The sequence below is a fragment of the Lagopus muta genome, chromosome 3 (genome assembly GCF_023343835.1).
Source record: "Lagopus muta isolate bLagMut1 chromosome 3, bLagMut1 primary, whole genome shotgun sequence".
Lineage (NCBI taxonomy): Eukaryota > Metazoa > Chordata > Aves > Galliformes > Phasianidae > Lagopus > Lagopus muta.
In genome coordinates, this window is record NC_064435.1 from 79912916 (window position 1) to 79937294 (window position 24379).

The 24379-nt window shown below is 37.4% G+C and overlaps 1 protein-coding gene across 2 annotated transcripts in view; it reads left to right on the top strand.

Annotated features, from left to right (window-relative positions):
* GMDS (GDP-mannose 4,6-dehydratase) overlaps nucleotides 1-24379 on the top strand; it is a 389475-nt gene that overhangs the window by 46660 nt on the left and 318436 nt on the right. For both annotated transcript variants that reach the window (XM_048939102.1, XM_048939103.1), the window contains exons 2-4: nucleotides 5372-5416; nucleotides 8920-9007; nucleotides 12753-12862. In XM_048939102.1, the coding sequence (XP_048795059.1) occupies nucleotides 5372-5416; nucleotides 8920-9007; nucleotides 12753-12862 (243 nt within the window). The remainder of the gene's footprint in view (nucleotides 1-5371; nucleotides 5417-8919; nucleotides 9008-12752; nucleotides 12863-24379) is intronic.

The window sequence follows — 24379 nt, forward strand, 5'->3', positions numbered from 1 at the left end:
TAATTACACAAACTTAGTCTGCTCACACTGCCTCTAGAACAGAGCAGTAATTCTTTCAGGCATTGTCTATGCTCATGTTCATGGTAAAATAGCTATAAATATTGATGCGAGTTGCACTGTTCTGTGTAAAGATAACTGTGGAGGGAGGAAAGAAGAAAGAATGAATCACCTTTTGCTGCTATATGTAACTGCAGTTACAGTCCTTAATATAACTTAATAGTTTACCAGTGGAATAGTTGTGTGAAGGCTCAGATGTGGAAATAACGCAGTGATTCACTTTTCCAAGCTACTTAGTTTCCTTTTAAATGGCTCGTAAGTGAAGAAGGGCAGAGGAATGTCATCAAGCACTTCTGTTGTTGCTAATGATAACTCTTTCTCGTATTCCAGTACTGCATTCAATGCACCACAAAAAGAACTTCAGTTGTGAGGAATGTTTTAAAACAAAAATTTTTTAACCTTTGGACTGCAAGAACAAAAGGACACTTGTTTTCCTGTTCTTACTTTGGCCACAATACAAATCTATATAGCAAAATAACTACTGCATTTGTAGGGTGGCAGCTTTAATAAATCAGTTAAGAACTTCAGAGTTCATAATTCTTCCTTTTTTCAGTATGGTGCATTTTTTTTTTTTGTAATGCTTTGCCTCAAATACTGCCTTGAAGGCTTGAGACAAAGTGCAGCAGTGTTCTGTTTATAGTAGCTGCACAAAATACCTGTTTCCCCCATAAATCATTGAAAATGATTAGAAGTATGCATTTTTCAGCAGAAATAACAGCACACGGTACTACTCTTTCAGATTTCTTTTTTTGGAAGAAAGCTAATGTCATGCCATAAAAAAAAGTTAGTAGCTGTTATTGAAATCATTTCGATGTTGCTTTAGAGTGGTGTATGCTTCTTGCTCCAAAGGATCTGCCTCCACAGGCCGAGTTAAGACACTGAAATAGCCTATAGTTATGCAAAGGTTTTATAATTTGATGAAGAAACTCCTTATTGTGAAGCGATACTAGTGGAACCAGTTCTGTGTTTTTTAGCAGAAGTGCACGTTATCCTTTTAAACCAGGATAAAGGAAAATTGTGACAGCGCATTGGTGGTAGTGTTGTTACAGATCCCTTTATCGCACATCTCTTCTTTACTTCTTCCCCCAAACAAGCTAATGGAAGCCTACCCAAATTGGACTTCAGAACAGCTTGCAGTTCAGAGTTTAAGACTCTTATGAATGACTTTGATAATTTACTCTATCTATGTTTTGAAATACCATAAGCTCACCTTTATACTGCTACTCCTGAGGCTATGGGAATAGTTTTCTCAATTTTGCATTTTATAAACAGAACCAACTTTGGTCTCTTGTTTATGTGGAAAATTATGGTACTTTTTTTCCAAAGGAATAATGATGTCTGAAAACTGTATCCATTACATGTAGGAGCTGCATAAAAATAGAAAGCAGAACAATAAGCCTATAGCAAAAGGACAGATGTTCATCCTACATATTTAGCTTGAAAATATCCCCACTCAAAAAGCCAAACCTCCCTCAAATACTGCATCTGACTGCAGTTGTGTTTAATGTTTTCAGGCTTTATTGGCACTGTGTTTGCAGATGGGAAGACACAAGAGGAAAACACAATGGTCATTCTTGCTGTATTGCTCAGGTGATGGTTTTTGGCTGTGCCTCGTGTGGGTTGGAGCCAGGTTTGGGATTTCTGGGTGGTATCAGGATCTGTGTGTCAGAAAAGTAGAGAGCTGGACTGTTGGTGGATGGCTTCTTCAGGCATCTTGCAGCAAGATTGCAATGCTTTGCATGGCTTTGTCTTAAAATTGTAATTGTAATTAAAATTGTAAGTTTATGAGAGATGTCACTTCATTCTGGAGATGCTTCTGAACTGTTTATGCTTTTCTCCTACACTCTTCTGAGAGACTTCTCTGTGTTATGGTTATAATATACTTGCATAGCTTCTATCAGGTTTTTGATTCTTTTCTTCTGAAGAAAGAAATTTGGTGTACTTTCCCACAGAATTTGAGGAATTGTAATAAGAACTGCATTCAGTTTACTCCTGGTCTGTCTTCTCCTGTTTGTTCATCCATGTGATACTTTCTTCTTTCTTTAGCAGAAAGGAGCTGTAGGAAAGGAGGATTCCTCTTCCCTAGTTTACTAATGTTCAGGTAGGATGTGTAATTTAGTTCTGGTGTCCAGTAGCAATGTGGGAGGATATCAGAACTGGTTGTCTCAAAGGAAGAGGAGGATGATACTGTGTGCTTGGATTGCTCATATATGGCCTTACCTTAAATGTGCTACTATAAATCTGAAATTAGCCTATTTGTGCAAATGAAATTTCCCAGAACAGAACAGCACAAGATAAAGGAGACTTGGATTGTCAAACAGGCTATTTAATTCCACTGATTTCCAGTTTTCCTTTCTGTATAAATTCTTTTCTGTATAAACGATCCTGTTCTCTGCTCATAGATCAAGTTAAACATGATACTTTTTATTCTAGATGTTTGTGGCAAGACGCTAACTCTTTTATGTCTCAATTTCTTTGCTCTGTTGGAAAAAGGTTTTCTTTGACAGCACATCAAATTTTATTGAAATTCTTGACATTAACTACTGTATTAAGAATAAAATATTGCATCCTATAGTTCTCTCTCTAGTTTATGTGACTATTTTCTTTTGTCTGGAGTTTTACAGACATGTAAGACAGCTGCAGTTGGAAATTTACTGCTGAGTATTGGAAGACAACTAAGTATCATTCTTTGTATATGCTTTCAAGCTACTTTGGCTGAGGATGATGAAGTGATTCTTCAAGCAGTGATATGTCAGTGTGTTATGAGGAACCATTTCAACTGAGGCACTGTTGTTAAAATGTGTTGACTGTTCAAGATGGTTTGGAATATCTGTGTGGAGTCAGTTCTCATTATAATCCTGCTTAACAGCATTTCATAGCCTATTTTCTTTCTTTGAAATGGAGGCCTATTCCTACTTTGAGGTGTAATGGGGATGGATGTGGTTGCCAGCACATGACTTGAAGGGAAGAGCCCTAACTAACAAAAATTGGGCTTTTTTGCTAAATACCTACTTCCCTTTATGTTCCTTTCCTTGTTTAGTGATTCCTGAACCATGAAAGCTCTGTCTTTGCTGAATGGAAATCAGTAGTTTTAATAATAGAATTTATATTCATAATATAGATTTAAACCACTTCAGAGAGGTTGCTTTATATTCTTTGTTGATACTACTAAGAAAAGATTAGAACTGTGCAATCCTTACAGGCTGCAAACTCTTGAACACTTCAATTGCAATTCTGATTACCATTCTCACTGACAGCTGCTATACTGAAAAGGAAGGTAAACATGAAAGATGTGATACTGTATCATAGTGCAGGACTGCCTGAGTCTGCATTGTGTGCCATTAGCAGGCAGTAAATCAGCTGCGCTGCGCTAGAGCCAGAAACCAGTAGCTTTCACACTTGCTGCCTGTTTCCCACTCATTGTGAAGCCCTGCCCTATCACTTGATGGACCTGGAAAGGAAGCAGGGAGGAAGCAAATGCCACTGCTAGTTCAAAATGTTCCAGTGTGTTTGGAAAGTTTGAGCAACAGCCTGGGTGAGAAGAACAGGACCTTATTGACAGGGTTCAATCCTACTCAAGTCTGTTATACGTCAACTTTCTAAGTAGTCACAGCCTGTCTTTTTTCATCTCCTTTCCATTCAGCGTTTCCTACTTTCTCCTCCTTTTCATGTATTTTGTTTTATTTACTTGGATGTGTAACTAAGGGGTTTTGTGGAGTTTCCTGATCCACCTCTGCTAAATCCTAAGCAAATTACTATTGAGAGAGACAGCTATATTAAAAATGTCTGCCCTTACTCCCATATTTCTCTGATGTTTCCATTGGACATTAGTTTCTCCCCTCAGTGGGATGTTGCTCTGTGTGATGGACAGAAGCACACACTATTCCCATGATTCCTTGGCAAACATGGCTTGTCATGCTCCCTAGTCTGACTGTTCTGGTTATGGTTATTGAAAACTGGTAAGCACCTGCATATTGTACACATAGGCAAAATGTGTAAACTGAGTCATGGTTTCAAGATCTTCTAGACTGTAGAAGGTGATGAAACATTTGCACCGTAATGGCGTTAATTTTTTTTATACTGGAAATTTAAACATGGTAGTACCCCCTACTACTATGCATAAATTTAGGCATGATTTTGATATATCATATCATCAATATAACAATGATCTGATTAGCACTCTTCACTGGCCATCATGCTGCTTTATGGCCTCCCAGAGCATCTCAACTTTCTTATTTTGCTGTGTTATTCTCTTTAGGCTGTCTTGAGATGTGGAAAGTTGGTTTAATGTAGAGTGAGAGAGGAGTTCTCTAGAAACATGTCTTAAAACAGAAGGCCAAAGAGATGTGTTCAGTTTCTTTCTTTAGTTTTTCTGGCCAGGATCATGTCAAGGCAAACACACGCAATATAGCTTAAGCATTTGAGTCAAGGTGGTGTTCCATGTTTTTGTGGTATTCCTGAAGCAAGTCAGTTGACTCTGGAATGATCTTAGATTATTATTCACTGTGTTGGTTAGTACTCATTCCAGATGGATGAGCTCTGTTGGACTTCTGCAGTGTTACGTACAGATTTATAAGGATACTGACTTAGTGTATTTGTAATCCTGGCAATAGTGATGTTAGGAAAATCATTTTATTTCAGGAAAACACACACTAGCATATGTTCTGAAGTATTTGTTTTGTGTTAGTTTAATAATATGAGCTTGACAAGGATTTAAAAGGAGGAGAAGAGGAGCCCTCTGAACCCTCAATGATATACAGACTGTAAAGATGGCCTGTATGCTGTAGTATAAATATAGGATGTGCTAGGGATGTTTTTGAAAAACTCAATCAACAGGCAGAATTATTACTGCTTTTAGATTGTTGCACTCACTCCTTCTGTGAGCAGAGATGCAGATGAGACATGATGCTACAGAAACTTATTGGTCCTGTTAGTGTGCTAAGCTTTTTTAGAATGTTCTTCCTTCCCTATCTCCGAAATAGTTCAAATTCAATAACTGCAGTTAAGATATTTTGGAAAGATGTCCCTAGACACTTTTGAATCTCTTCCCAAGTTCCATTATGGAGACAGGAGTTCTGAACCAGTGTTTGTAAGCAAGTTATCTTAAAATATACTGTGTCTTAGTCTAAAATTAACCAAAAAGCATCCATAGTATTCTAGGTCAGTGCATAAATCTGGAGAAGTCAAAGCATATGCTTGCTACCCCAACTCATTGCAAAAATTTTTTCTTCCTTTTTTGGGACCATAAGCAGTCCAAATCTCCCAGGCCCATTCACTGTGTTTCTAACGTTTTCCTATATCTTACTCTTCCCAGGATGGATCGTACTTGGCTGAGTTCCTGCTGGAAAAAGGCTATGAGGTGAGTGACTCAGTGACTGACTGCAGCCTGATGGAATCACTTGGATGCTGCAGCTCCAGCTTCCTTTGCTTCTGTCCTTCTCTGTGTATGTTTTCCACTCAACCCTAGATAACAAATCAAAACTCCAGAGAGGAATGTGCAACATGGCCTGTAATCACGCCAGCTTATTGTACTATTTATCATCTAATGTCCACTGGTGGATTCCCTCTTCTCCTTGGGGTATATCTGCTTAGCGTGTTTCCCGCCAGCTCAGATAAGCAACAACCTGTGCAAGCCAAAACTGTAAGGAATTAAGGAATAATTTATGATGCAGTGTACCACAGAAAGGAATGAGGATCTCTTTTTTTCGCTCTTGACACAAAAGGCCCTCTTCAGCAGTTGTACTTCAATGAAAACGTTGTATTTTCCTTTCTTTGTTTTTAAGCAAAAAAAAAAAAAGCCAAACAACTTTAGGCTTTCTGTAGTGTAACTTTCCACTCGCTTTTCCTGGATTCATTATATTTTTACTTAATATACGTTATTTATCTTTTTAAAATAAACAAAATTAGATTCCTTTTCTGCGTAACTTTAGCTAAATTACAATTTTTTTTTTTTTTTGTGGACCACCAATATAACAATCACATTCCTGTGGGTTTGTCTGATGGTTCACCATATTAGTCTTGAAAGATTCCTCCAGAAGGAATGTCAGTGGAAGAAAAAGGAAGGAAATGAATGATCAAATGAATCTCTTCACAGTGCCTTTCCTGGCTCAATAAAATTTAACACACGTTCTACAACACTGGCTTATTACTTAGAACATTACTTTAGAGCACTGTTTTATAGCTTGGTAAGAAGTCTGTTCTCATCAGGTTTGCACTTTGCATGCTTTTGCACGTGGTTAGTCTCTTTTTTTTTTTCTCACTGCATTCCTCCTACTACTTTGTTGATTGATCTACTTACTGGTGTGGTTTTTCAGTGTTGTAAACTGATGAATTTTGCAATTTCTTCATTCTACTTGGGGAAAGAGAATTATTCTGGTTGCTTCTACTGTCTCCCAGGTAAAAGTATGTGTTTCTTAGTCCACAGTGAAATTGGGAACTGCTAGCTGCAGCTAAAAGTAAATATTATGGACTCCATGAGGAAATGCATGGGCCCTTTCCATTGCAGAAAGATTGCACAGGATTCTTCATTTCTGTGCCTCAAATCTCCATCTACTTAAATTCTGAGCTAGGAACACAGTAAAGGACCTCTGTTCCTGAATAATTGAACACTGGGGTAAAAGTGACTTGTTTTAATTGCGAACTACCTAAAGATCAAGTCCTATTGAGAAAAACACAGATCTTTCATTCTTAACTAGATTTACCAGTCTGCACATGTTTCAGCTTGTCGCAAAGTTTGTTTCACCTGTCCAGTGCACTCAATGGCATCTTTCATCATTATTTACAGTAATATTGCTATCATGGATTAAGCATTTGGCAGGCTTGCTTTCTTTTGTATGTGTGTACCAGAAAAAGGAGTGAAAGGCTTTATTTAAAAAGAAAACGAAAAAAAAAACCAACCCTGGGGTTCTGGGTTTTCCTGTTTTTGCTGGGTGCATGAGGCCCTCTGGCTTTACTTTAGGAAATATTTTAAAGTCTTGTTGTAATTGCATTTAATATATCTCATTGTCAAGTGTTGGTATCACAGTCATTCAGGTGACACAAAACTCTTGCAAGTATGAACTCTCATCTTTGAGCTGGCAGGGTTTGACTTGGTCAGTTTTTTTGTGTGGACTTTAACTTCAAGGTGACTTAAGTCATGTAATTGAGAGATCAGATGTCTCTCATCAGGCTTTAGGCCGAAATGTCTCATATTTCTAGAACAATTGTGGAATACTTTTTAGCTTCCTTAACAGTTTTGAAGTATCAAATTCTTCTGAAGTATTAGCTTGCTCATCAGAACCGCTGTTTCATTTAAGTAACCAAAATATCACCAACATCATTTGCAGAAGTTATATTATAATGGAGCTGCCATTTTTTGTATTTCTCTATAAACCATATGTTCCTAGAAACTGCAACGTTATGTAAATTACTTTGAGAGGGATTTTAACTGCGTTCCTTAAAACTTGCATTTATACATACATTCTTTAGGAATCAGTTTTTATGGATGTGTCTAATTTCCCCATTGATCTTCAAGATGTAGATAACTTGCTCAGTTATAGAGTGCTCTACATTTGGATGCTAGAACAAGGTATTTTAAGCCTGTAGTGTAGCTGGGTGGTAGAGATTTTATGCAAGGAAGTTGATGCTATATATTTATCTAAGTTGTATGGATGAAGCTCTTTGGCAGTAATTACAGACCTCATTGCCAATATGTTGTTCATAAAGCTGGTCTCGTTCTGATGTGGCATTAAGTTTCAGGCATAAGATGGAATAAAATGTGTTTTATGTGAAAATAAAAATTTTCTTGCTGTGTAAATAAGAATAGCTCATGCTATCTGTGCAACAAAACAAAAACTTATCATCTTTTCTTGCTGGTGTATTCTCACAACTTAAGATAGTGTGAATGAGTGAAGTGGCCCAACTTAACGAGGTGTTGGATGTGTCAAGTTGTAAGTGTTCACTTTCTGAAATACAGTACAGTATGAAAGGGAGGGCAGTCAGATGCTAACTTCACTTGTGCACAGTTTGTGCAGCTGTTAACCAAGGGTAACGTGAAGTTTGGCAGTAGGCATGGGGCTATCTTACATAAGGAGGAAACAGAATCTGTGTTAGAACAATTTCTCTAATGTATTAGACACAAACAGGCCTTTCTTTTAACATTAGTCAGAGCTGCTGCTTTTTCACCAACCTATTTATCGTGGCTGGTTAGAGGAAATTCCCAACCAGTGTTTCAGTCTTAGGGTTGCTTGTGTGCCTTGTAACCCATCTGAGAACATTGACTCACAAGGTACAAAAAATAGGACTGACTGTTCAGTCTGTTCTTCCAAGACACCAGAAAGTGAATAACAACTGTTTAAAGCATCTTTGGACCTTGCTACTGCTATTCTTTCTTCTGCCCACCTCTTTCCCTGGTGCTGAATTTTGCTGTTGCTTTTTACATGCCCATCAACTTTGGCCCCTTTGGAAAAGCTACTTTGTAACCAAATACCAGTAATTATCTTGAGATCCACTAATTGCTTCTCCAACTCAGCTAACATTGATGGGTTTCATTTATGAGGACATGTGATGCTCTAGGTCAACTTAGTGTTTTCTGCACTACGTGTGGTACCTGGGGCTGCCAGGGTTGTCAATAAGGCAGAAGGTGAAAACACTTGAGGCTACTAAAATGACAACATCAGAGCACATCATGAAGTATTTTGTTATAAATTGGGTAATTGTGTGCCTTTAACAATGGGGACACTGATGGGACTAGGTGCATGTATCTGAAAAGAGAGAGGGTGGCTCTCCTTTGTCTTAAAGCATTAATGTTGAGAATATTTTAAAAATTGAATCACCTCTTATGTTTACTGTTTCCTTTTGTATTTTTCCATGTTTAATCTCCAGGTGCATGGAATTGTTCGTCGATCTAGTTCGTTTAATACAGGCCGGATTGAGCATCTCTATAAGAACTCACAGGCTCACATTGAAGGAAGTAAGACTTTTTTTTTTATATTTAATGCTTTTTTAGTTTCCTTATTGCTGGAAAAAGGTTCCTGGGAGCAGGAAGGGAATCTGTTTCTTCTGACTTAAAAATAATGATTAGTTAATGCAATTAAGCTGTACTTGACTTAGGATTAGTTATTAAAAAAAGAACAAAAATAAACACTCCAAAACTGAATAGCTAAGCTTTCCTTTTCTGTTAGCTGCTGTCTCACAGAAAATCAGTGACTTTTCTATGATCCAAGTGTGAAAAAGCATAGATATTCTTATGTGTTAACAAGAGGCAAAAGTGAAAAGCACAGGAAGGCGCTTGCTATTATTCATAATTACTGACATAGTTTATAAGTCATGGCAATAACAAATTGGCTGACCCTCCAAACATACTTACGAGGTTGAAAGCATTGGGGTTTCAGAGCACTCAGATTTTTTTTTTTAAAGCAGTTATCTATACCATTTTTTTTTACCAGTACATTCTTGATGCACTTAAATAGGCTTTTATACATGACCAACAGCATGAAATCTCATGCTTAAATAGGTTTTTTGGATTAATTGCTTTTCTCTTCTATTTAGTTTGTGACCTCCCTTCATGCAATCCGTCCCACTTGCATAGGACAAAATACTGTATAGTAAGAGGGTCACAAGTTGGATGGCATGTTTCTAGAACAACTTGTTTGTATCAGGATGATGAATTCAGGTTTAACAGAAGCCTTATTGCATGGTCTTTCTAAGAGGAGTAAAATATTAAGCTGCTCTGTCAACAGGGATGTTCTGCACTCAGTTTCTTTTTCTCATGAGCTTCTTTGTGTCTGATGTAGGTGAGGGTTTGGAAAAGCCTATATGACAGTATAAGTAAAATGTCATCAGTTCTTGTTTACAACTGGATGAATGCTTGGACCTTTAAAGTCTGCATCCATGGGAATGATTACATGTTTTTCCTGAAGGATTTGCTCTTGGGAAGTTGCTGGAAACTTTCTGACAATGGTTTGTGTTACTTTGCTACTGATGATAATCTGGAAATGGTTACATTTTAGTGCCATTTCTTGGTATTTTACTGTAAGGAGATGTTAACTCTTCAGTTAATGAGAAGAAGTAGTGTTGGTTGGTTCAGGAGGAGTTTGGAGGATTAAGTGTTTTGAATGAACATGTAGTTCTTCACATTGTATATTTCTAAAGTTGTGCAGAATGAAACAGCCTTAAAGAAACTTGAATGTCGAAGGTGTTACCTCTAAATATTTCCATGCTGTCAGCAAATTTTGTCTTTTGAACCATAATGAAGCAGAGCCTAACTTTATTGAACTGTAACATGTAATGCAGCTTTTAGATTTCTCGTAATTCTTTGCTTGTCTTTCATTTTTAAAGAACATGAGTGAATTTTCTGTGAATAGTTTCTGCTTACTATACATTGCTATTTTAACTATCTTCTTGAAGAATACTCATACAACCCTATGTTTCCAACGAGGACAACATAAGAACTGTGTCCTGTGATTTAAATTTGACTTACCAAGTAAAAGCAGGCAAAAGAGATCAAAAAGGAGTCCGTATATTATGAGGACAAGATATGAATATGGAAAGCCATTTGAGAAGATAACGTATATTGCAGATATGTATACAAGCATTTGAGAGTTGGAAAAGAGAAAGCAGACCTTAAATATCACCCCACTTCTTATCTCATTTTCCTTTAACTGAGGAACTGTAGCCATATGAATTGAAGGAGAAAGAATTGGACTTGAAATCTCAGGAAAGTCTGCTCCATGGCGACTGGTTTGAAACAATGAGTTTCCAGGCAGTAATAGAGGAAGCAAAGAAGCAATAGTGATTGGTGTGAACAAACTAAATTTCTTTTTGCCTTGTGTTCTTCCCATGAACTGATTACACATTGCAGGATGGGATGTAGGTGATCTTCATAGACAGAGAATCTCTGAATCCCCCCAAAAGAAAAACAGAAGGAAAAATGTGTTCCTTTAGCTGCTACTTGCTGAGGAGACTTTTAGATAGGAAAAATTTCAATATCAACCAGTGCTTACCCAAAGATGTTGGTATTTAATCTGTTTATGAATATTTGCCCCAAATAAACTCTGTTTCTAGTAGATCTTTTCTGCTTAGCAGATGACAGCCGAAAGACCTCTTTTTCAAGGATGTGAAAATGTAAACAGTGGAGGAAGTAGCAGTTATTTCAGAGAGGTCTTCTATCTGGGGCCTCCTGTTGTAACAGCATCATCTCCAGAGCATTTTCTCCTGAAGTCTGGCCTGGCAGTCAGGGAGGCTTCATTTAACTTCCAGATGAAGTAAGAAGAGGAAGACATGCCAGGTGACCTAGGAGAAACTTTTTCTGGTGCAGAAAGGGCAGTGCATTTCAGTTCTTCCCTGCTCTGCCAACACCTATGTGTTGTCCTGAAGAAAGTAGCAACCACCATCAGACAAAATGGTGAAGTGGTGCTTGCTAGTTATCTCTGTTAGTGTGGCAAGAAGAATGCAGCAGTTCATAAGGTGGTCTGGAGGCTGATGATTTTGGGGATTGTAGTTTAGCAACAATATCCAAATATTTTGGTTGTACAAATGTTTGGGATCTTTTGCACGCTGTGGTCTGTGATCAGAACTTGTTTCATGTACCGAATTTCATAAACACAACTTGCACATCTGAACAGTGTTTTAAAAATTGTGGTTTCTTGTGATAAACCTTGCATTTTAGTTTGGGAATTGAAAGGAGAAGACAATCTGTGGATGATGCATCTTCCAGAAGAGTGATTATTGTCAAATGAGAAGGCAGATAAACTGTGTTGAATAAGGTTGTTGTTTTGTTTTTTTTTTTTTAACTTGGAGCGGTGTAAACATCAGTGTACTAAGGGCAGTAACATTATCAAATGAAAATTGATGTAAATATGGCATCTAAATGGGAAATATTGGTGATAGGTAAGCAGTTGGACTGGATGATATTAGAGGTCTTTTCCAACCTTGGTGATTCTGTGATTCTAAATTTGACAGCTGTTCCATTAACATTTGTAACGTTTTTAATAGATGTGGTTAGCAGTGTGGTGTTCTTTAAGATGTTTTATTAGAGTGAACTTATCTTTTCAATAAGGTCTTAACAGGTGAGAGTCTGAAACCTGTGATAAGTCAATAAGCCATTCCAGCCTGCTGTATTTTGACAGAAACTGGACTCTTGTTCTTGCCTGCCTTTTTACATGCAAATTAGAAATAATTAAATCAGGAAAAGATAGATAACATGCAGGACTGATATTTCTGTGTCTGAGATGTGTAGTATCATGAAACATGTTTTATTGCTAGTTATGTTTTTATATGTATGCTTATTTATAAACATAGTAACATGTAACAAAGTTATTTTATATGTATGCCTAAGTTATTAAAAATGCCTGCAATAGGAAGATTGGAAGCCTGAACTAAAATAATACTCTTTTGGGTGGCTTACGGCTGAAATTCAGTATGTGGCATTGGTCAAATATATATAACTTGGCTTAACAAATTGTAAGTTATTGAGGGAATGCCAAAAAAGGTTGCTAGGTAAGTCACATTATTAAAAAGAATCTAAAATAGTATTTATTATTGTAGAGAAATGTATATTGTGAGTAAAGAGTTAAAAACAAGCAATGTCTTACTTAGCCAGTGTTCTCCATTTTTTCCAATTACTGTTTTTGAACTTTAAGCCTGGGATAGAATCTGGATGAAGAATGCTGTATTGGTATTAAAGTATATTAACTGTATGTTCTTAAACTCTGAAGACATGAAGCTGCACTATGGTGACCTCACGGACAGCACCTGTCTGGTGAAGATCATTAATGAAGTCAAACCCAATGAGATATACAACCTGGGAGCTCAGAGCCACGTCAAGGTGAGCTGAGAACAATGAGTGAGTGTTGATGGAGATGTATCAGTATATTTTTTGTTTAACTTGCCACATATATAACCGTTTTAATAAGTTCTGCCTTTGGTAAATACTAAATAATTGTACTTGCTGTGGTGCTGAGTTATGGCATGAGTTTGGAGACTGACTACGTGAGCAGATATTGGAAATTGGTGAGCTTAAATTTTCATTATCAGCAAGATCTCTAGGTTGAGAAATCAATTTTTTTCTACTGTTTGCAATAACTTTCTCTGTGCAGCATACTGGAGATCAAACCTGTGGAGAAATTGTGCACTGTTACATCAGACATCAATTATAAACACGTTTGCATTACGATTTGTATATGTGTCATTTACAGAAAGGCTTTGCTTATACTGATTTTCATGTAGATGGTATTTTTGTCTGACCTTTAAATAGAGAAAATGGCTTTGGTACAGCTTATGGCTTTACTAATTTTTTTTGTTAGAAAATCAAGTTAAAGAAACTGAAACTGCAAAGACTTCACCTTGGCAAAAAATTGCTGTGTTATATTGGAGCATGTTTAATAGAACAGATAACTTTAATTTGTGTTATACATATGTATGTTAAGCTGTATTGTTTTATGTTCAGCTCAATTCACTGGCAGGTGAACTTTGTTTACTTGCCAAAATCTCATTTATACTCCCTGCCATGATTACAAACAAAAACTGGTGGCCAAGTAAACTGTTAGCCTTATGCCCTTTCCTTAGTGTGTGCAATGTGAAAGTGTTCCTCAGCAGTAATATTCCCTAGCTTCTCTTGAGTTAGAACTGAGGGAGAGTTTAACCTTAATGAAAACCAGTTTGGTTTTATAAATCAGCTTTCCTATAGAAAGCCATCTGTTGCTCCTATCAGTGCAAAGTTCTATGAGGAAATCATGATGAAAGACTCCAGCTATTGATAAGGCAGATAGGAGAATATAAAGATGAAATGGGAATAATCTTTGAATTGCTTGTGTGATTCAGTTAGGCAGTTTGCTCTATGCTATGCATGAGTCTGGTTAGGGTTTTTAGATTGGGTACAGCACTGTAAGAACAAGTCTAACATGGTTCTAAGGGCAGCTCTGGTTCAGAAGGCATTTTAGCTGCTGCTTTGTAGAATTGAAATGGCAAATCGTTCCAGGTATTTGCAGACCAAGTTCAGATGTTTCAGTGCTTCATGTCTTAAACCATTTCAGCAGTTAACAATCTCCATGGAATTGGCTTGTGTCCCCTAGGGAATGGGTCTAGAACTATGCTATCTCCATGTGCTTATTGCATTTGCTGGCAGCTTAAATCACAGCTCTGAGAGGTAGTAAAGGGATGATGGTGGTGGTGAAGCTGCAGTAAATTCTTAAATAATACTGACGTGGGCTCTGGGAAAGTTGATTCCTTAGGTATTGAACAAAGTTCATGCAGCAAGCCTATGCAGATCTGGTGCTGACTCTTAGCTTTTGGAACTCTAAAGTGCCATGGAGCACAGTAAGGGAGACCTGAAGAAGCTATCTCATAAACTAGCATGAGTGCAGCAGACCAATGCTTAAGCAATGCTAAGAAGCCCTACTGTACCTAGGTGAAGCCTTGTTGGGGACTTCTTTAAGGAGGAGGTGCTTGCTTATTGTGCTTCGTAATATCTCCAATAATAGTTCTGTTGTTGCAGCTTGGGGAAATATGGGGAAATAATCAAAGTACCCCTGGCCTAATTAAAATGACTGTGGACTTCACTAGGCTTTTGATAGGACTTAAAATATGTATTAAAAATCATAGATTTTATGAAGTTGGAAAAGACCTTTAAGATTGTCAAGTCCAACTGTCAACCCATCACCACTGTGTCCAGTAAACCATGTCCCTAAGTGCCACATTTGCATGTTTCTAGACAGCCCAACAGCATTCACCATTTGAAAACAATTCCCAGGATTAGAAGAGAGGGGTTAGAACTTGGCTGCTTGTTAAGAGTGAAGGACTTTCCCAGAGGACTTAACATTTCTTGCCATTATACTTTGCTGATGTAAATGTACCACTTTTGCCTGTGTGCAACATGTTTAGAGAAGGAAGAAAAAAAGACTACTAATCTTAGCTTACTTCACATTCTGGTCACTTAGAACCAGTGACGTCTTCAGTATTTTTCGGTGCTGTTTATGTTGGCATGTGTTTATGTAGAATAAAGTTTTTTTTTTTTAAAATTGCTCTCGCTTCCAGTTAGTTTTATGTGAGCCATGCTGAAATGAAGGAAAACAAAATAATAGGAAGTTGGTCTGGTTTCCTACAGGAAACCAATGAAGATGAAATTGGTTCTTGGAATGAGCCCACGGTAGTCTGGGAAATACTGTCAGAGAAGACTTTTTTTCTGAATCATAAATAGTGAAGATTATGACTCATAAAATAGGTCACTGGGAGGCTGTTCTAGTCTTCTACATGGGAGAAAGTGAGAGAAGGCTGAAACTTAGTCATTAAAAACAGTAAACTTAACAAAATGATATCATCAGTAGGAACAAATTATCCAGTATGCATTCCTGTCTGTTTTGAGGAGAAATAGGGATTAGCTACCCATACTGTAACTTGTGTGTTGGGTGTTTGGAAAACAGTGGCACATTCACTTCAGAGCTACTTCAGCCTCTTGTTCTCTGTCCAGTCTTTGTGTCTTCCTGCTCTGGCTCTCAGTGCTTTGAGGATACACTGTGTAGCTCATGGCTTGTTTTTGTGTAAGTTTAATGGGAGAAATTGTCAGTATATTGATTCTAAATAACAACAAATTGTGTATAGGTAGTGTGCAGATGACTTAAAGTTCGTAGCAAAACTCTACTTGTACCCCTCTCAGTTGAATGCCTTAGAAATCAATTACTGAAATACTACTCTGACTCTATTTTCCTTTTTGCCTGGAGTTTCAGTAGATGCACCCATAGATGGGTATGATGGATGTGCAGATAACCACAACTATTCTGTTTACTTTAAATTGTGTGAAGTCTCGGGGATTAACATCCTAGATTTTCCCTTCTTATTGTTAACATTTGGTGCCAAAAATTTTGTAGCAAGTATGTTTTATGGTACATGAAAATGAGTTGATTTCTATGTGATGTTGAAAGGTAAGGTCTTACCTGTATGTAACTATGTTTAAAAAGTCAGTATATGCTGTGTTTTTTACCTGACAAAATGCGTGCAGCAGCTTTTTCGTTAGTTTACTTTCTATTTATTCCTTGCATGTACTGGTGTCTGCAGAATTTCAACTAACCATGGTAGAATTTGCTTCTTAGAGGTGAGATTTAAGAATCCAGGGGACTTCTAATCCCTCACTTGAATAAAAGTCTCTTTGCACTTAATTGTTGTAGTCAGCTTTATATCTAGGCCCTCTTTTTTTTCCTTATATATTTGTCTTCTCTTACAAAGAGGCCTTTTAGTATCTTCTTTCACCACACAGATGATATAGGCTGGCAAAGGTAAAGAACTTGTGAATTTCCAATTCATTTACTTGCATCAAATGCTGACTCATAGTTGTTGTGAACCAAATATCATACCATTAGATTTCAACCCCATACCTATTAATGCGATTCTCTTCATGTTGCATGGAAGATGAGTAGCAGCAGGAAGGATTTAAGCAAAAAAAGAAACAAAAAGCAACTAGGTCTTCAGAACCTAGGGAGGGAAATTCCAAACTTATGTAAAACCCTGTGGACCTCTGCTGAAGCCTGAAGTTCTGTAGCTTGTATTATTTGAATTTCATGAAGATCCCGCCTCATTGTTCCAGCCTGCTGAGATCTTCTGAAGGGATTTACCTTCTGGCATTATCAACCATTCCTCCCAGTTTTGTGTTCTTTGTAGACTTACTGAAGATGTGGTCTGTTCCATTATCAAGGTCATGAGTAAAGATGTTGATCAGTATTTGCCTGAGTATTGATTTTTGGAGTATTCAGCTGGTGACTGTCCTCCAAGTGGACTTTCTGCCTTTGGCCACACCACTGAACCTGGCTCTTCAGCCTGTTGTCAGTCCACCTCCCTGTTCATTTAACTAGCTCAATCTTCCATCATCCATAGACATAATAATCTCACAGAGGGCTATGAGATTAGTCAGGCATGATTTTGTCTTCATAAATCTAACTTCTGATCATCTTCTTGTCTTTCATATGTTTGAAAATCATTTCCAAGTTGTCAGCTCCCAAGAACATGTGTGTACCCATTTTGTTTAAATAATCCCATCCCTGTATCTTCCTGTATCAGAGGTAAGTTTTGATTGCTCTAGACCTTCCATGTGATGCCTTAATATCAGCTTTTATCTGTATAGGCAGGTGAATAGGACACGGAATGCCTCAGCCATAAGATGATTTTTGTCACGAAGTCTGCCCTGTTAAGTAGCAGGCTCACATCTTCTCTGGTCATCTTTTTAAATTTTTTAAAAATGTTTTATTTTTTTTAATTTTTTGATGCTGATGTAGAAAGTCATCTTACTGATTCAAAAAATGTGCTTTGCTTTGCTTACCCCCATACCTATGTATTTGAGTAATGCCTCTATATTCCCTCTGGGTCACTTGTACCTGTTTCCAACTCTTATGTGTTTGCTTTTTATGCTTTAGTCAGGATCTCACTATTTATCATGTCAGCCTCTTGCCACCTATGTATGATCTCGTACTTCTCAAGATGAGTCCTTTTTGAGCATAGAGGAGATTTTTGAATATCAGCCAGCTCCTGTGGACCCCTGTTCTCTTAAGGTCTGATTTCACTGGTACCCTACTAAGCAGATCCCTAGACAGTCCAAGTCTGCTCTCTCTACTGAAATCTTTGGTTGCAATCCTGCTTTTTGTCATGCTCATGCCTCTCATTATCCTGAACATTACAGTCTCGTGGGCACTGCAACTAAGGCTGCTCTGAACACTTCTTCCATGTCTCTAAAAATCAGATCTTTATAGCTTTTTTCCTTCTTGTCTATTTGGTCACCTGTGTCACACCATCCACGCACTCCATAAACCTGGATTACTTGTGCCCTGCTTTGTTGTTTCTATAGCAGATATCTGTGATAAAATGGAAGGCATTAAAAGGTTCCCCATGAGGATCAGATCCTATGAATGAGATTTCTTCTGGTTAACTGGAGAAAGTCTTATTTGCTACTATATACAAAGCCTGCTTGCATCCCTGGGCTGCTCCTGACCTAAGGAGTGAAAACCTTATGGGAGAAAGGATTTCACATTTCTCAGCATTTTTATGGGTTGTACTTTCCTGCAGCTGTATTGCTGCTTTAGAACAACTGCTAGGTGAAGGTAATGCTGTGCAACTCCAAGAAAAGCAGTGTGTGGGACACAGCCTGGAGTCTAGCATCCTTCTGTTTAGGACATAGGTGTGTCAAGTATTTTGAAATATTGTTGAGTCTGTTTTGTTAGTGACATTGTAGGGACAGTCCACTTTCAATTTGTGAAGCTAGCATAATTGAAAACAATTTGAGAAAGGTTAGGGTAGAGTGATTGCCCTGAGGCCATCTCACAAAGAAAGCTACTTCCACTCTATGTGTCAAGTGAATACTTAGCTTTGAGGAAAGTGAAGGCATAAACTTAAATACCTTAATCCAGATGTTAGTCAAAACTGAGAACTAAAGCCCTTGATTGAGTTCTGTGATGCTTTCAGGGTCTGGAACCAGCCCTCCATATAGTACAACTCTCTGCCATGACTCTTATTTTGGAAGTCCTTAAATTTGGTTTGGCTTAGCTTTTAACCATTTCAGTAATTGTAGTAAATTAACTTGTAGTAATTACTAATATTGCCTGTTTGGTAGCATGGTTTTGAAAACAGTTTTTCTTTGATAGAGATGTGTGTTAGCACTGTAGTTAAACAGAAATGTTCCCTAGTAGTTTGTGTAAGGTAGATTTTTATCACATGTAAATAGCAATCTGAACAGTGCTATTTATGTGCTTATGTGTGATCTGTAAACTTAAGCAGATTGGTTCCAGTCCTTAAATGCTTATTCCTGTCCAAATTTTCATTCCATACAGTTTCACCTATGTGAAATAGATAATTCAAAGAATTAATGGCAAATTTTCTTCAATATTGAATTAGTAACAAAGCTTAAATTGTGCATTACAGCTTGTATAATAAATGTTTTATATGCTGTACCTTATGGTCCTTACTGCTATACAGTTGCATAGGTTGTGCTGTGAAGGTCACAAAAGCTCATGGCTGCTTGGAAAACTAAGGATTCCTTTTTATAAAAAAAGGAATTTGGGTGTTCAGTGTAACAGGATCTAGTCTAGCTAGTTGGGAAGAATATTAGCATACTTTTGTACTCATTCATAGGCAAATATAAGCCTCAAGTACTATAATTTTATAGAGTTGAAGATTTATGTAGTTATGTTTTATAGAACATTTTACTGTCTCGAGATGATATCCAATTACTTCCAATTTAGCATGTATGGCAGTTTGTTTTATTGGCCAGAATGTGAGGTTCCAATGCTGATTCCTGCTATAATAAAACTATAATTATAGGGCCTTCTGCTCCAAGATAACTCTGCTTTGCAGTGGATCTCTGCACAAGCCTGTGGTAACGTGTGCTTGGGTACCTGTCCTTTTCCCGTCATGCCCAGGATGTGACCCTATGAAGTGCTGAACAGTCCTAGTGTAGCTCAGTGTACCCTTTAGCTACTAACTTCAGGTGGTTGGAATTACTCGGTGCCTTTCTGTGTTTTGTCCAAGATGCTCTGTCCTTGTGGGAAGAAGCTGTAGTGCACCAGAGGGCAGAATAAGCCTCCTGAGTGCTTCTTGCTAATGCTTATGTAATGTTCTGCGTGTAGTTTACAAACCCTAAGCAATTGAACTTCCTGTACACAGTCAGATTTTACATAGTTTTACACTTATATTAAGAAATACACAATAATTTACCTGTTCAAATGAATTAAGAAAGGCAATTCAAGTAATAGCTAGCAATTGCCATTTGGTATGTTTGTTCATTTGACCCACTAAATATTTATGGTACTTTACCACTCTTTGTAATTGTGGCCTGTTACTGGCAGACTGCACTCTAAACCAAAATGCTTTCTAACTTAGTGCAGCTATTAATTTTGTTAAACAGGTTAACTTTAATAGCTAAATAACTGTATTATGGCTGTGAATACAAACAAAGAACAATGAAATAGCAGTGTTACTAGTACATATTAGTTATTAGCTAATACAAGCATTAACAAATTGCTTCCCAAACCAAGTGCTGCTTATGTTGGTTCCAGTGAGATTAAGGCGTTGTGTTTATGGGTCTGTGTTTACTCCACAAATGATTGTATGCAGCAGCAGTTATGTGAGCATTGCCTCTGCTGTCCCATTCTGCCTCTCCCATTTTCTCCTTAACTATCCCATTTTATCAACAAATTTCTCCCTGCCTGTCCATAGTAAAACAATGAAAAGCAACACACGACTTTATATGCATTTTTAGATCACATCCTATGTTACAGTGTTCTTAATAACTTGCTAGTTTTCCATTATTCATCTTTTCCTTTGCTTTTCTTAAGGAATGTTTCCTGGGTAAGTACACTGCTACCAATAAGATGTTACATACATACTTGTGTGTATTAGGAAAGCAACCATTTTGGAGATGAGGGGGACCATTATTTATTATTTCAGTATTTAATCAAATGCTGATTAAGACCAGTCTAAGCCCTCAAACAAAGCTTTTCTATATGGTTTAGTAATTAAACAGCTAAAGATTGTTATTTTTCAGTTTCTTTGTAGGTGTCTCTTGTATTGTCTTGTGATTAAGGGATGCTTTTTAAGTTGTTGTTCCTGTGCTGCACAGTTGCATGCAAAGCAGGCTGAACCCTGTGATGAATGAAGCGGTATTTATCTTAGTGACCCTGATGATGGATAAACTACCACCTCTTTCATCTCATGCTTTGTGTGTGGTTTCTGCTTTAAGACTCTATAGTTTGACTTTCTGACTCTGAATTTTAAATCTGGGGTAGTGAAAGGAGATTGCAGCACAACCCATGTTCATTCAGTGCTGTGGCCTGATAGGTGTAGAGAGTTGTTGTTAAAATCAGCTCTCAGTTAGCTCTGTTAAGCTACATAATTAAAATTAAAGAAAGTCTTAATACAAACCTCAGAATTGGTATCTGGTTTGAAGCTATAAATGCAAGAAGGTTATTAAACTAGTTTCACTTTAGAAAAGAGTGCTTACTAAATTATTTTAATAAGCTCACCGCTACTTCAAATGTAGCAATTTTGAAGTGCAAAAGTGATTACTGAAATGACTTCTGAATCTGATGAACAGGGAGAAGTGATCGAAAAGTCCTTGATAGTTTTCCTTTTAACAGGTGCTGCAGGGGAAGAAAAAGATGGAAAGGGAAGGCAGACACTTGTGGCATTTGTGGTGTTGTATTTTTTCCATCAAATAGATGGCAGCAGAGTGTCATGTACGATGGAGCAGCTCTATTGAGTAATAGCAATGAAAGAGGAATGACACTTCAAGCTGACTTCTATCAACTACAGCCTTGAACAACTTGTAGTTAGTCATAAAATAGGAAAGAAAGCTACTATTTATAACGCAAGTGTACAGAGGATGAAGAAGGGTATGAGATGCTAGAAAGTACTGAATTTCTGGAGCAGTTCCAGGTGGCAAAACTTAATCTTATAAGGTATGTCACCCACTCATGCAACATGATTGAAATCAGCTAACATAATATGCACGTCAAAATAAAGAGACAGAAAGTAAAAGAAAGTATTCACAAGTTGCAACTGAAAGTAATATACAGCTGCCTTGGGGTACTGTAGGAATTGGCCAGAATGCCTATTTTTCAGTTAAGCAAGTTAGAGAAAGGAAATGTCAGTTCTCAGTCAGGCAAGCATTTTTTGGTAAGACTTGCTCATGTGTCAGCTTTTTTTTTTTTTCTTGTAAAGAAAGCAGCAGTCTGTAGTGCCCTGATCCCCAAAATTGGATCTGTGTTTAAAATGAACCAAGGTGCAGATCTGCCTTTAGAAGTGCTAAAGTAATAATGGTAGTACAGCGATGGGCTTATGTTTAGTGACTGCAAAATATGTAATCATCTAGGCATCTAAGAGGCTTTTGTGTTCTCATCTACATCTAAAGTTCTGTAGTAGGGCTTTCCCAAGGTAAAGATGGAGTTCTGTCTGTGTTTGTAGGCTTTGGCTCTGATGTTATTCAACACCTGGGATTTTAAGATACTGTAGCAGAGTAGAAAGAGAAACCTGTTACAAATGAATGTTGTATTGGGATTAGAGAAGTCTAGAAATTATGTCAAGGTTGAAATGGTCAATATCAAGTCCTATTTTAGTCATAGAACTTATTTTTCATATGGCTCTGAATGCTACCTCCTGGATAAGCACTAGCTTCACCACTTATTTTTCAGATGCACCTCATTAGGATTTTACTTTCTGTAGGCAGATGTAACCAAATTTCCTGAAAGCTCTTGTAACAACTTGCTATTTGGCAGGTTTCTATTGATAACTTATTTCTCATATGTTTCCTTTTCTTCAAACCCTGTGTCTCAGTGATCCTCTCACCCTTTTGGATGGGTACCTTAGGGTACTAAGCCAAACTACAGCATAATTTCTCTCTTAGAAGTTTGAAGACAAGCAGTGGATTTTCTTTGAAACATTTCAACTAAAGCTAACTGTTGCAAGTCTACTGAGATCAGAGGGTAATATGTTTACAGGAGCGTGGGTGATTTTTCACTATTGCTCATGAAACTGTGGAGAGTACTCACAGAATAGCTCTGGTTTCTGGAGTTCTTTTGCTGTCATTAAATTGCTGTTGGTGCAGCAGTGGGAGCAGGTCTGTGTGTGTGTGTGTGTTGTTTTTTTTTCTTTAGAGTGAAAGTGGGCTTTTTAAAGAAAATGTAGATTATATGCCATATCTGTTGTTTGAATGCTGCTGCCGAGTTGACAGAATGCATGTGTCTGTTGGTGAGTTATAACATCAATGCATTTATTCAATGCAAATTGATTTGGTATGTTGTGTCTCAATTCTTACTGTACTTCTTCACATGCTTCTGTGGCTGCACGTTAATACATTCTGGAAGAAAAAGCATGCTTTTATGTATTTAGAAACCATTTACTAAGTCGCTGCTTGAAACGTTATAAATAAAATTCTATGGAATGCCTGAATACACAACAATGCGCGCATTGCATTGATTATTCAGATAAGTTAGGTTGGCAGAACAAACATTAACTTCTTAAAACAAGCAGTTCCAAGTTCTTTCTGCAGTTCTTCTTGGAGTTAAGTGCTGCAGAGTCCTAAGCATACACATTTAAATGATGTTTTGCTTATGAAGGGGGAGAAGGGTGTCTCTCACCTCTTTTCCATTGAGGTAAGGATATTGGCTTGAATGACATCATTTAATTTTCTCAGTTTTAGAAAGGGTTCATTTGCATAACAAAGCAGTTTTTTTTTCCCTGTAGGATCATTAATACAGCTGGGGTGTATGTGTACTTGCATGTTTCTAGTCTTCTTGCTGAGTAATTCTACATTTGTTCTTTGTAAGCTTGACTGTGGTTTATGCAGTTTTAAAATGTCTGTTCATCCTCTCGACTTCCTTCATCTGCAGAAGAAATGCACTGTGTGTCTTAATGCCGTTTGGGATGTTTTATGGGCATGCAAAATGAGAAACACAGTATTTTCTGCAGTGAAAATGCTTTTGCTTTTTTAGAGCATACAGCAGCATAGAGATTAAAGCATGCAGTATTTTGGTTAAATAATCCTTGTAGGGAGATGTACATGCTTAAGATCATAGAACCTATGATTAAGAAATTCGGTGCAGTCAGTAATAACAGAACATATTTATATTAGCAGAGATTAATTCCACTGTTACAGCAGTCTGTGGACAAGATTTTTTTTTTTCCTTTGGATATTGAAGGTGAAACAATTTGAGTTCCAGAAATATAATCAGACTTCTTTTTTGCTTCATGAGTTTCAATGAATTGTGGATACTAAGAATAGATATTGTTTTAACATAGCGATGTTGAATAAATATCGTGCACAGTGTGAGTTGCAGTCCTGAGATGTTCAGGATCAGTTACCACTGTCTGCACTTTTCTGTTCGTGGCAAAGTCCTTGAGGGAATAAGTATAGAATACTGCTCTTTAACTGCTTATTTCCTGCTAATCAGATAATTGTTTACTCTGTAAACAGTGTCTATTGGGTGTTTACATACAATCCATCCAAATCAGGAATTGAATTGGTTTAAATAGCGTTGCTGCAGTTAAATTTTATTGTGATGCTGCTGTATTACACTTCAACAGGCAGAAAAACGTTACTCAGGAATGCATCTGTTCCCCTCTGAAATGAAGAGCTGGGTATTAGGAACATTAGTGTCTGAAGAAAATCTTCACTCTTTGTCCAAACAGGCAGTTTCACTGAAGGTTTATGTGTCTCTTATGTAACAGTAAATTGCTCAGAAATATACATACTTGTTAATTCAGCTCTGTCCATTGTGTGTGGAAATCTTCAACTTCTAGTAGGCTTTTCTTTGACTCTTTTCTTTTTGAAATGTGGCTGTATCGAGCATCTTTGCCAATAGTCTCAGATCCC